Raw genomic sequence first — 11884 nt, forward strand, 5'->3', positions numbered from 1 at the left:
ATATTAGGAAGAATTTCTTCACAGAAAGGGTGATTAGATATTGGATTGGACCGCCCAGGGAGGTGGTGGAGTCACTATCCCTGGAGGTGTTTAAACAAAGATTGGACGTGCCAGTCAGTGCCCTGTGGTCTAGCTGACAATGTGGTGATAAACGACAGACCGGACTAGATAATCTCAGAAGCGCTTTCCCTAATCATTTCCGTGGGCAGACACACATTCATACCCGGAGCGGCCCCGGCCCGGCCCCGGCCCCGCCCCAGCCCCGCCCCGCCGGCACTGCGGCGCCGGTGCCGGTTATGGCGGCGGCAGCGCGCCTGTTCCGCGGGGCTGCCCGTGGCCCGCCCGCCCTCGCCTTTGCCCGGGCGCTGGGCTCCGCGCCGCCGGGGCCGGCGGGCCGGGGGGCGCGGCGGACCGCGCTGGCGGCCGCGGGGGCGCTGGGCGGGCTGGGACTGGCGCTGGGGCTGTGGCGGCGGCAAGCCGCGTTGTCGGCAGCCCGGGAGGAGGAGGAGGAGGAGGAGAAGGAACTGCGGCAGCGGTTCATGGCGCCGCCGGTTAGCGGGCTGCGGGAGCTGCGGCGGCGGCGGCGGGAGGTGCGGAGCCGCATGGAGCTGCTCATCATGGAGACGCAGGCGGAGGTGTGTCGCGCCCTGGCCGACCTGGACCCCGGCGCCTCCTTCGCCGTTGACAGCTGGGAAAGGAAGGAAGGTACGGGGCAGCCGCGGGGGAGACCGCGGACACCGGCACCCCGGGTTCGGTCACCCCTCGGTGATCCTGACCCGGAGCCTGGCGTTGGCAGGCGGAGGCGGCATCAGCTGCGTGCTGCAGGATGGCGCGGTCTTCGAGAAGGCGGGCGTCAACGTGTCCGTCGTGTCCGGGCTCCTGTCCGAGGAGGCAGCGCGGCAGATGCGGAGCAGGGGGAAGTCTCTGAAGGCCAAGGACGGTAAGGCGTCTATCGCGCAGTTGGGTTAGGGAACCGGGACGTGTTCATCTGAGTATTCCCATTCAGGTACTCTGAAGGCAACCTGGCCTTTGAGCAGAACATGAAGAAGGCCAGACTGATAAAAATTCAAAGGTTTTCACTTGTATCATAGTGATTTCTAATCAGTAAGCTTGACAGGTGGACTTTCATGTCCCTTGAAAGCCAGGTATGGGAGTGCTTCTCTCTGTCTTGCTGCTATAAGGAATGTATTGTAGGCACAGGTGGCTTCTCAATAATGATCCTGTAGTGAAACAGTGCGGAAATTATATACCAAAGAGGTGGAGGGAGAAATCCAACAACACCTGGAGGCCTAAGGGGACTCAACACACCTTTGTGTAACAAAGGGTAATTGTGAGGACTGGGGGTGGTAGAAAGCCTTAGCAGTGCCTTATGTTTTAAGTGGTCTTCATCTAGTGGGTTCTCCAAAGTACTGCCACGTTTTAGAACAATTACCAAAGAAATAGCTGTGTTAGGTGCACAGAAGTGTATGGATGAGAAGTAACTTGCCCACCGATTAATAATTATGGTGACCCAACATGAGAAAATTTCCTGTTGTGGCTTGGAGCCTAAGGGAAAATAGTGATATTCCTTAAATGATAACAAATGAAGTTTATTGAAAAACTGAAGGGCTTTCTCTGTGCATCTTTTTATCTAGGGAAGCTGCCTTTTTGTGCCATGGGTGTGAGCTCTGTTATCCATCCAAAGAATCCTCATGTTCCAACCATGCACTTCAACTACAGATACTTTGAAATTGAAGAAGCAGATGGTAAGGATTATAGTACAGTGAGGACTGTATGAAATGTCTGACTCTGCCCCAATGAAGTGTGAATGCATGGCTGGGGTAAGAGATCAAGAACCAGTGCAAGTTTGCTCCCAGCTATGTTAAGAGTCACTAGCCCATCTTGTGAAACTGCTATCCTGTAGTGAGGGTCAGTGGTCCAAAATGATTTTCACTACGTTGAAGTTTGTTTCATCTTTCCTGAAGTCACTGATCGTTGTGCTACCTTGTAGTCAAATCTTTCACTATTGACGTTTAGGGACACCACTGAAAAATGATTTTGTTTTGTATTGTAAAAGTAGTTGTTAGTTCTTGGTGAATCACTAGCAACAAGTTGCTGTTCAGAAGTTTAAAAGAAAAATGTTGTTGCTTGTCTCTGCTATAGGAACTAAACAGTGGTGGTTTGGTGGTGGGACTGACCTCACTCCAACTTACCTGAATGAAGAGGACGCCGTTCATTTTCACAAGACTCTGAAAGAAGCCTGTGACAAGCACGATGTGAAGCTGTATCCCAAGTACAAGAAATGGTATGTGGAGGAGGGTGTGCTTTGGGGGAGCAGAAAGCAGCACTGGATGTTGGCAGTTAAGTGTACACTAGGAACTGTAGGTTATGCTGCCTTTTGAAAAGTATCAGAAAGCCGTAATGAAAATCAGAAGTGTCCTGAGACAAAATGTTATCTAAGGAAATATTGCATTTACAGAATCCTGGAATTTTTCAAATCAGAAGGCTGACAACTAGGATCGTAAGTCTGTACCCCGAAGAAAAACCAAGCTGAGTCATCAAGGTTTTGTTGCACTAGGCAACTTAAAATTCCTTTTAGCCTCTGTTGTTAAACTAGGATAAGACTTCTGTCCCATGGACATGCACAAATTCTGTTTACAGTGAACTCATGGTAAATGTGCATGATTCAGTGTGAGCTCTTGGACCATCACAGCAGTTTTGAAAATCCCACTTTTGTTTTTCTGTCTTCAGTCTGGCTTTCATAGCCAGGTAGTTTCCAGGTAAGTGAAGGACATTGTCCCTAATGTAGAAGCTTCATAATTTGACGAAGCTGTAATTTTTTCTCTGGTGACACATTCACTGGGAGTTCAACAGCACATTTTCTAAGATGCAAACTTTGAATGTTCTTCTTGAGCTGAGAGATAACAAGTGATGGGATCTTCCACTACTAAGTGGGAATTTGCTGTTGTGTGTCTGATAATCCTATCTGCCACAAGCTGTGTATGCAGGAAGGTGGGGGTACCCTTTTGTAAGCTACTAGGTCTTGTCTGAGGACAGGAGATAAAATGGGTGTTATGGTTTGGGTGGCAACCACTAAGTAGAGAGACATATTGTAGAGCCTTGAGATTACAGTCTTGCTGTCTGAGGATTTTTTGCATGGTAGTTTAGAAAATCTACCTTAATGGTCTGGTTCTTTGCTGCTTAAGTAGGTTAGCAATGCCAGATGCAGGGGGTAGGAAATGTTTTCCCACTTTGCTAAAGATAAACGTTATTACACTTATTACACTTGCTGTGACCTGCATGTCACAGGAATTGGCCCCTTCCACCAGCTTCTCCCTCTTGTCCAAACACTGAGATGTTGATCTCTGCAGGAATTTTCCTGGGTTCTGGTTTTCGTCAAGGGGTCCTGGCACAGTTTCTTCTTGCTGAGCTGCCACTTTTACATGGAGGCACCAGTTTGTGGGTTCTCTGTTTGTTTTTTTTACCTCTCTCAAGGTTAGGATTGAAGGTATTTGAGGTGGTAGTTTGTGTTTAGACTTAAGTGTTTATTGTTTCTTATTTATGTTACAGTCTCACAGCAGTGAGTTTTGTAGTCTTTCATTAGTAAGGCACAAGGTCTTTTAAGACTAAACTATCTAATTAAGAAATGACACTTAGATAATTTCCTCTTTTAACTCAATAACTGATCTTTTAGAAGTTTGCAATGTGGATTTTTCTGTCTAATTACAAAATACTATTTAAATCTATGAAGAAGGAGGAAGAAGGTGAACAACCAGCCTCTGCCCTAAAACCTCCATCTTGCTTCATATTTATTTCTATATTCTAAAACCCCAAACTCTTAAGTTTTCCACCCTGTGATATTACACACTTCTAACCAACTACACACCTGTAATCCCAGTGCTACTAATCAATTTTGGAAATCTTCTCCACAGCCTCAGGTCAAATGCAGTGCTCTCTTGCGAGTCTGTGCCTTTCAGCACAGAAGGTTTAAAATTCTCAGCATCCAGGGTTCCTACAACTTACAACATTGTATACCTGATCTAGGTTTAAGATTTTTGTCAGGCTTATTCTCTTTTATGTTTTTGACTCGGTGTTTTTCCCTAACTCTTCCTGCTATCATAAAATAGAAAACACTGATCATCTCAGTGAATAAAAAAGAGGGTAGGTTATCTGTTACATCTCTGTCTCTGTCTCTCTTGTTATGGCTGTGCCAGATATAATGCTTGAGAATGACTGTGGATCTATAGAAAACTGGTCCTGTATGGAAAACTAGTCCTAAAGGAAGGCCAGATTTTCTTGATGTTGATAGTTTCTGCTCCCTACTTCCCTTTGTTTTCTCCTCCATGTGAAGACTTGCATGCCCAAGCAAGGAATTATAAGAAAGATAGGGTTAAGTCATTTATGTTACAGTAATTTCACAACTAAATACTCCCCGTAAATACAGAAGAGATTAATTGCTTTTATGTTAAGCTGCCCTTACTCATTTATAAACCTAAACATGACTCATGGAAAGCCACTGCTATAATGACTCAATCTTTCAAGTTTTAACTATTAAAAAGCCTTTTTCCAAGGAAGGGTGCTGTGACAGTTGCTTTCTTATCTGGTCTTGGGGCCTTAGATTACTTTTGTTTTGATGAAGAAAACTGTTTTACTTCAATGGCAAAGAGAATAAATTCTCATGCAAGTTTGAGTTCATATGAAAGTTGTCCAAATAATTTGGGAACTACCTATAATGCTGGAAATGGAATCTATGAAGAGCCCTTAGTTTTGAAAATTTTGAAATCAGATGTCCCTGTTCTGAGTAGGTAGAGGATATGGATTGAATCAACACACATGGACACATCTGCCATGGTGTTCAGCGACTTTGTGGTGATGTGTAGCTTTTTACAGAGACCATTTAATCAGAGCTCCTACTGCAAGTGACACAGGAGTGCTTTCCAGGTGATGCTGCATGGTCCTGGCTCAGGGCAGTCAGGGAAACAGTGGGGCTCGCAGCCCTGCAGAAACTGACTTGTGGGCAGTGTTCCACTAGTTCTGTCCTGCAGCATGCAGCTCTTTGGAGTACTGTTCATGTGTTTGAATACTCTGGACCATATTAGTAATCATCTGTTGCTTCTTCCAGGTGTGACGACTACTTCTACATCCAGCACCGTGGTGAGCGCAGAGGGATTGGAGGCATATTCTTTGATGATATGGACTCTCCCTCCAAGGAGGAAGTATTCCAGTTTGTAAAGAGTTGTGCCAAAGCTGTCGTGCCTTGTTACATTCCCATTGTGAAAAAGCACTGCCATGACTCCTTCACACCAGAGGAGAAGCTATGGCAACAGCTTCGGAGAGGACGGTGAGTACTGGAAGAACAAAAGTGTACACAGGAGGTGGACTGGGCTGGCAAGAAAAAAATATGAGGTACTTCTTTATGGTTACAGGTTGTGTGGGCCAAAAAAGCTCACCAAGAATTTCAGCATTTTTGTGCATAGAACTAATTCTGAAATCCAATGCTAGATTGCTAAAGAGGGTGCAAAGGAGGCATTTCCCACTCTCCCATGTTGCACCACAAGCAAACCAAACAAAGCACCACCATTTCTTTCCAACTCCTTCAAAAAGCAAGAGAAGCTTCTGCTGTGTAACAGGCAAAGGGGTGTGGGTGTGCTTCGTGTCCTGAATCCTGCCCTTTCCTGCAGCCCAGCGGTACTGGATATAGGGCTGCCCTGTCACATGAGGAGCTAAGAGTGAGGGAGTGGTGTCTTCCTATTAAGTAACACAGGAAAACCCCAGAAAGTCAGAAGTAACTGTACTTGAGTACTTTCAGCTTCTTGGCATTGAAATTCCTGTAAAGGAATTGAGGATTCCTGTAAAAGAATACAGAGGGTTGTAATTTTTATTCTGGCATGGTCCAGAATATGAAAGACTTAGGAGGATGCATGTTAATGTCACCAACTGTTAATGCTGCAAAAGCTTAAGTACATTGGTCAGTACAGTTGTACTCTCTTCTCCATGTCCCGTGATTGTTTGAGAGTATGGAGAAATGAAAATATATGTGCTTTGTGCTTAATTAGAGTCTTCAGTCTCTGCCTCTTCTGCAGAGAAATGTGAGACTGGCATGGAAAGAGTGTAAGCATTCAAGTTCAGATCACTGGCCTGCAGCTGTTGGTCACTTAGGGAAGTGTCCTTAATTTGGTGGGACTGTTTTTGGGAACATCGGGCTTTCAAGATCCAGTCTGTGGATGGGATCTAGCAAACCTACAAAGTTTAAAAGGGGTAGTAGCTTTTCTAAGTTGCAGCCAGGACCAGCTCTTGAGGCCGGTCTATTTCCCTGAGTCTGTTTGCAGTTTGTGGGGCTATGTAAAGCTTTCAATTTCTGCAGATAGATAAGAGCTTTTCCCTTCCTATATCTTTAAGTACAAACAGCCTATACTGGCTCTCGAGATAATATCTGATGAATTGTCACAGCTCTGTTCCTATGCTGGGAGCAGAAAATGGTCTATTTTATTACTTGCAAGTCCCAGCCAGCACTCTGAAGCTGTCTTCTGCTGCTTTCCAGATCTTCCCAGGAACCAGGAAATACTGTTCTGACCTTGCTGCTGATGTGTCCTTCAGCACAGAGGACTGCACAGTAGAATTTTTTCTCTGGTTATTTTCAGTACCTTTAAGGCCCCTCTTTATGTCTGACACCCCCACAAAGAAGAGAAGAACCAAGGTAAACGTAGTGTCGAGCTTGCCAGCAGGGCTGAGGCCTGGGAGGAGTACAGTACAGCACAGGAGCCTGCAGACTGCTCTCCTCTGAACAGCTGGTCTGCTCTAGTCTCTTAGCTGAGGTCACTTCTCCCTGTGCTCTGTGGAGTGGCAAGGTCATACCTTGCATTCCTGTGCAGAGGATGCTAAAGAACAGTTGACACCAACTCAGCAGAAAGACACACTGGTTTTATTTGACATCTGCCAGCTGAAGAAAGCACAATCAACTTCTGCTAATAAACTAGGCTTTTTTCTGTTGTGTCTCTTCATTCCTGTAGGTATGTAGAATTCAACTTGGTTTATGACAGAGGTACAAAGTTTGGCCTCCTGACACCAGGATCAAGAATAGAAAGCATTCTTATGTCTCTGCCACTGACTGCAAGGTAAGGGTATGCTTATGTGGGATTGTAGCAGGCACTGTTCTTAGTAAAATACTTACTTCATAGGATTAAATCAAAGGTCTCTCCTGGTCTCCAGTCTCTCAACAGTGATGAGTTCATGCCTGATACAAGAACTGGCAAGTATGGTTCTCTATTCTGCAAATGCAGATGCTTCTCCCTTGTATTCACCTAGTTGCCAGTAGTGTGTGGCATAGAGATTTTCTGGCAAAAAAAAAAAAAAAAAAGGTTTTTGTGCTTAGTTCCTCTTGATTTATTTATTGTCCTCACTCCATGGGTTTTGTTTAGTAGCCCTTAGAAACCATGAGAGCTTCTGGCAGTCCTGCCAAATGTGTGGCAAGGAGCTCCACGGTTTAACTAACCGTGTGTTGTATGAGAAAGTACCTAATTGTTTTCTACTTGAACTTGATGACTTCATCTGACTTCTCACTGAGTAACATGATTTTCTTCCTATTCATTTTCTCCATAACAGTTTTTATTTTACAGGCTTCTGGGGGTTTTAATTGCTTGTTTTCCAGCTTGTTTTCCTGCTCTTTTTAGTCTTTTGTACAGTTGATGTTTCATACTTTTGTCACTTTTGCTAGGCTTAAGTTTTCTGTGCCCTTTCTGAACTGGGGATAAGGAACAGACAATGTAAGCTACATATCTGGATACAAGATGCAGGTGTGCTCCTGACTCAGTGGCATAGCGATATTTTAATTCGTTATTATTTCCATAATCCTAATACTCTGTTTGCTGGTTGTGACTACTGTTCAGCATTGAGGTGGCTTATTCATAGAACTGTTACAATGCCAAGGTCTTCTCTGAGCAATAAAATTTAATTCAATCTGTATGCAACTTTTTTCTGTGTCCATCACATCAATCAACAGTGAATTTCACCTGCCATTTTAATGCTCAGTTGCTTGGCTAAATATTGTTTTAACTGTCCTTTTAGGTTTTAACCCATCTTGCTTACACTTGTCACACCAGCAAATATGGTCATTTACTATTTATTCCCACTTTCAGGTTGCTTTTGGGTATCCTATCATGAATTCCATAAAGTTCACTAGTGACCTCCCTCTGCTAGGAAAACTGCCTGTTGCCTTGTAACCCTGAAGGCAGTGCTGTTCTCACCATGTATCTTCATCCCACTGACAACACCTGATGTGTCCCCTCACCTGGTAGTGTAGCATGTCCTATGCTTTGATTTAGTGAATTAATCACAATTTCTGTGATTGTCTGGGTTTGCTTTTTTTCATCAATGTAACTAGCTCACTTCACAGCATGAATGGGTCATTCCTTGGGGGAAAATGGAAGGAGGATGTACCCATCTCTCTGTGACTGCTGACACTTTCCTTTCTCTGTTGTGCCTCTTTCAATGAAAAACAGGGATCTTTCACCACTTTAGTTTTTAAAACCAAGATTCAACAAACACTCACAGAGCTTCCGGTCCAGATTCTGGGAAAAGTTCGTGTCACTGTCAGAATTCTGTGCATTCCCTTTTCTTGTTCATCTTCCTTGTGATACTACTGTGTCACAAGAGACTGTTAAAAGATTTTTGCAAATAAACCTGTATGCCTTGTGGGGAATGGGGTACTGCTCTTTTCTTTTTCCTTGTCCTTCCAGCTTTTTCAAAAGTTGGTAAAAAGATGAAGTTAATATTTCTCCCATCTACCCTGGTGGCAATATTATTTGTTTTTTACTGAATTTGTGATTTGTAACCATATCTGTCATCTCAGCCAAGAGTATCAACTGTGTATGTAGCTTTGCATCCTTACAAAAGGGAACTTCAGTCTAAACACAGCCTGCTGCAGAAGTGGCTGCCAGCTGGGCTGTCTGAGTGAGTTTCCTTTCTCCTTGCAGGTGGGAGTACATGCACAACCCACCAGAGAGCTCGAAAGAAGCAGAAATCCTGGAAGTTCTGCGAAATCCCAAAGACTGGGTGCACTGACATGGATCGTGAAGAAGATGGATTGCTTCCACTGAGCCATTCTGAGAGAACAGGAATGCCTGCAAAGCAGCCCATTCAAACTGCTATTGCATGGTGTTTCAGTGATCCTATTTATACTCTTACCTTGTGCCTTAATTATGCTGTAGACTTGTTAGAACTCGCAAATGTGTAAACTCATTCTTTGAGGTTGATGGGCTAATGTCATCTGCTGTTGCTGTTGCCTTGTGAAGGACTGGTGAAGGCCTCACAGGGCTACTCTGCATGCTTTAGATGACTGCAAAATGGCAAACTAATGTGGTGTCTTCAAGGAAATGAAAGCATTATCTGTGCCTAAATAGTACTGCTTACCCTTATAAAATGTTGGTACGCTTAAAAACATTTTTTAAAGAATAAAGGGAATATTTGGTATTATATTAAACCTTAAACTGTGCTTTCAGGAAGCTGTGGAAAAGTAGTACTGTATCACGTGTATTTTGATGATGTCTTGTTGATTGTAGTGGGGCGAATGGTTTAAGATGTGCTGTAGCAGCATAACTAGGCTGATGGGTATCTGGGAGAATGTGGATTGAGGTCTCTGTTACCTCATGAGAACGGAAGGATGGCTGTCCGTTTGAGAAAATCAGCATTGAGCATCTGTGCTGCAATCACAGCAGAACAATGCTGCTCGGGCCAGCTCCATTGCCGGGAGGTCCTTGGATTAGGACGCTGCTGGGTGTTGTCTTTGCCTTCACGCTCCTCCCAGCTTTGGACTGATTGCCTTGTCTCTCAGCTCAAACTTCGTTGAGGACGCGGTAGGGAAAAAGCAAGTGCGGAGAGGGTTGCATCTCCCCCGGTTTGAGAGAAAAAAAAAATTGCTCCGTCTCCCCGTCGGGGAATCGAACCCCGGTCTCCCGCGTGACAGGCGGGGATACTAACCACTATACTAACGAGGAATTGGGTGGATGAAGGTTGTCTCCACGCCACCATGTGCTACCACCTCAGCTGCCGCGGGCTCCTGACCTGCGGGTGACGCCTGGCCTGGCCCCGGGCCGGGGCAGGGTGGGGAGAGGCGCCGGCCCGGCTCGCACACGCTGTCCCCCCATGACTGCCCAAGTCCAGCTTCCTGTTGGGGAGTATCGCATTCCTTTCCGTGTTACCCCTTCGCCCCTAAAACAAAATAAAGTGATCCTCTGCTAAGTCAGCGATGTGCTCATGTCCAAGGGGAAAAAAAAAAAAAAAAGGACACTGGCCCGTACGGGGATCGAACCCGCGACCTTGGCGTTATTAGCACCACGCTCTAACCAACTGAGCTAACCGGCCAACTTGCCCACACTCTCCTCAGGATCAGAACCCGAGGCGCTCCCACGGACGTGCCGTGGCTGCAGCCACTGCCGAGGGCCGTTCTGCAGCATTACCGTGATGGCCCTTCCTAGACACCGCTTCGGCGAGTTGTTTCATGGAGCCGTGGTACAGCAGCAAGGGCACCAACTGGGATAACGAGCATTCCTAAAAAATTTAGATTTTTCACACCTTTCATTTTTCTTTGCCTGCTCCCTCCGCCGGTACGCGGGGGGCAATTACCGGCGGCACGGAGCGGCTCGGCTCGGCTGCACCCCGCACACGGACGCGCACCTCCCGGCGGGGCAGCAGCACCACCGCAACGAACCGCCGCGCTTTGCAGGAACCATTCCCGACCCCTCCCTCTCTCCCTCCTTTTAGCCACGCCGCGGCGGGGATGCGATGGTAAGAGTGATGGGTCAATTTCCCCGGTGATGGGTCATTTGGATCACTTGTGAAATCAAGGCATTGATTAGAAAAATGCAGAAAATATTTCAGAATTAAATACCTCTGAGTCAGTGAAAAAGCTGTAGAGGAAGAGGACATCATGAAATTCCCAGCCCTTCCCTTCACAAACCATCAGTATGAGTGCTAAGTTGAGCTCTTCTCCTTTGTTGTTTCATTTGCCACTAACATGACCTATCATTAAATACATCAATAAAAAACATACTAGGAAGCCAAATATAAGGTAATATCTGCATAGAGGAGCATATATAAAGGTATCATGACAATAAAAGAGCTTCCTCAAACACTGGGCAACATTTAACAGAGATGTTCCCACACGCTGCAGAAGAAGATCCCAAAGCTGCCACTAAAGCAATGACCAATACATGGTGTGAGGAGATGGTCACAGGATCATACATAAAAATATATGGAGTAAGGAAGGAAAAGTACAGAAATCCGATAGAAAAAAGGGCAGAAAACTTCAGATGTGGGGCTTTTTAGAATAAAGACTTCAAAACTGAAAAGGTATAATTTACCACTGACATGCTGGGTGGGCCTTAAAAAAAAGTGGGCAGTCCACAGAAAAAATATTTTATTAGCTGCAGGAACTGGAAGAATCTGCACTAAGTCACATACCTAAAAAAGCAACCCTGATGTAGTCTAAATTCAACAGGTGCTGTTTTTCTTTCCTTAAGTAGCAGCATTCAATCACTAATACCGTGGGACGCCAAGACTGTAGGTTTTCCTCCGTCAGAGACCACAGTCCTCAGGAAGCAGATCAAAAAATTTTAGGAAACAGGACTGAAGCAATAGAATCACTCCAGAGGCAAGATGAAGAGTGCCTGTTGTAAGCAGAACATGGATTTTAAACTCCATCTCATGCTTTCTCAAAAACACTTTCTCAAAAACACTTCTAATGGATTTTGTTAGAATTTCAAGCTCAAGAAGCATCATGACAAAGACAACAGTCAGAGAAGAGAGAGGCTGTACGGTCACTTTGTGTTTCTGCTGTTGTGAGTAGACCTCATCTCACTGTAAAATAATTTCAGAGCCACTGGGACCAGACCTTTTCCAGAGCAGATTG

General features: G+C 45.2%; 1 protein-coding gene and 2 non-coding genes across 3 annotated transcripts; 1 reads left to right on the forward strand and 2 right to left on the reverse strand.

Moving 5' to 3' along the window:
- The first annotated feature begins 296 nt into the window (after positions 1-296).
- Positions 297-9493, forward strand: CPOX (coproporphyrinogen oxidase). The gene is made up of 7 exons (XM_053936450.1): positions 297-705; positions 797-940; positions 1635-1745; positions 2143-2284; positions 5102-5320; positions 6990-7094; positions 8952-9493. Exons 1-7 carry the CDS (start codon positions 297-299, stop codon positions 9037-9039), a joined length of 1218 nt encoding a protein of 405 aa, XP_053792425.1. The 3' UTR covers positions 9040-9493.
- A 406-nt stretch (positions 9494-9899) lies between these two features.
- TRNAD-GUC (transfer RNA aspartic acid (anticodon GUC)) lies at positions 9900-9971 on the reverse strand. The gene has a single exon. It is a non-coding gene; the product is annotated as a tRNA-Asp (tRNA).
- A 293-nt stretch (positions 9972-10264) lies between these two features.
- TRNAI-AAU (transfer RNA isoleucine (anticodon AAU)) lies at positions 10265-10338 on the reverse strand. The gene has a single exon. It is a non-coding gene; the product is annotated as a tRNA-Ile (tRNA).
- Positions 10339-11884: the final 1546 nt, after the last annotated feature.

This window comes from Vidua chalybeata, chromosome 2 (genome assembly GCF_026979565.1).
Source record: "Vidua chalybeata isolate OUT-0048 chromosome 2, bVidCha1 merged haplotype, whole genome shotgun sequence".
NCBI lineage: Eukaryota > Metazoa > Chordata > Aves > Passeriformes > Viduidae > Vidua > Vidua chalybeata.

What these genes read in the sequence shown, in the direction of transcription:
- CPOX (XM_053936450.1), top strand. Translation starts at nt 297, where the DNA reads ATGGCGGCGGCAGCGCGCCTGTTCCGCGGGGCTGCCCGTGGCCCGCCC. An exon ending in CAGCTGGGAAAGGAAGGAAG is followed by an intron (nt 706 to 796) that starts GTACGGGGCAGC and finishes TGGCGTTGGCAG; the next exon opens with GCGGAGGCGGCATCAGCTGC. An exon ending in GTCTCTGAAGGCCAAGGACG is followed by an intron (nt 941 to 1,634) that starts GTAAGGCGTCTA and finishes CTTTTTATCTAG; the next exon opens with GGAAGCTGCCTTTTTGTGCC.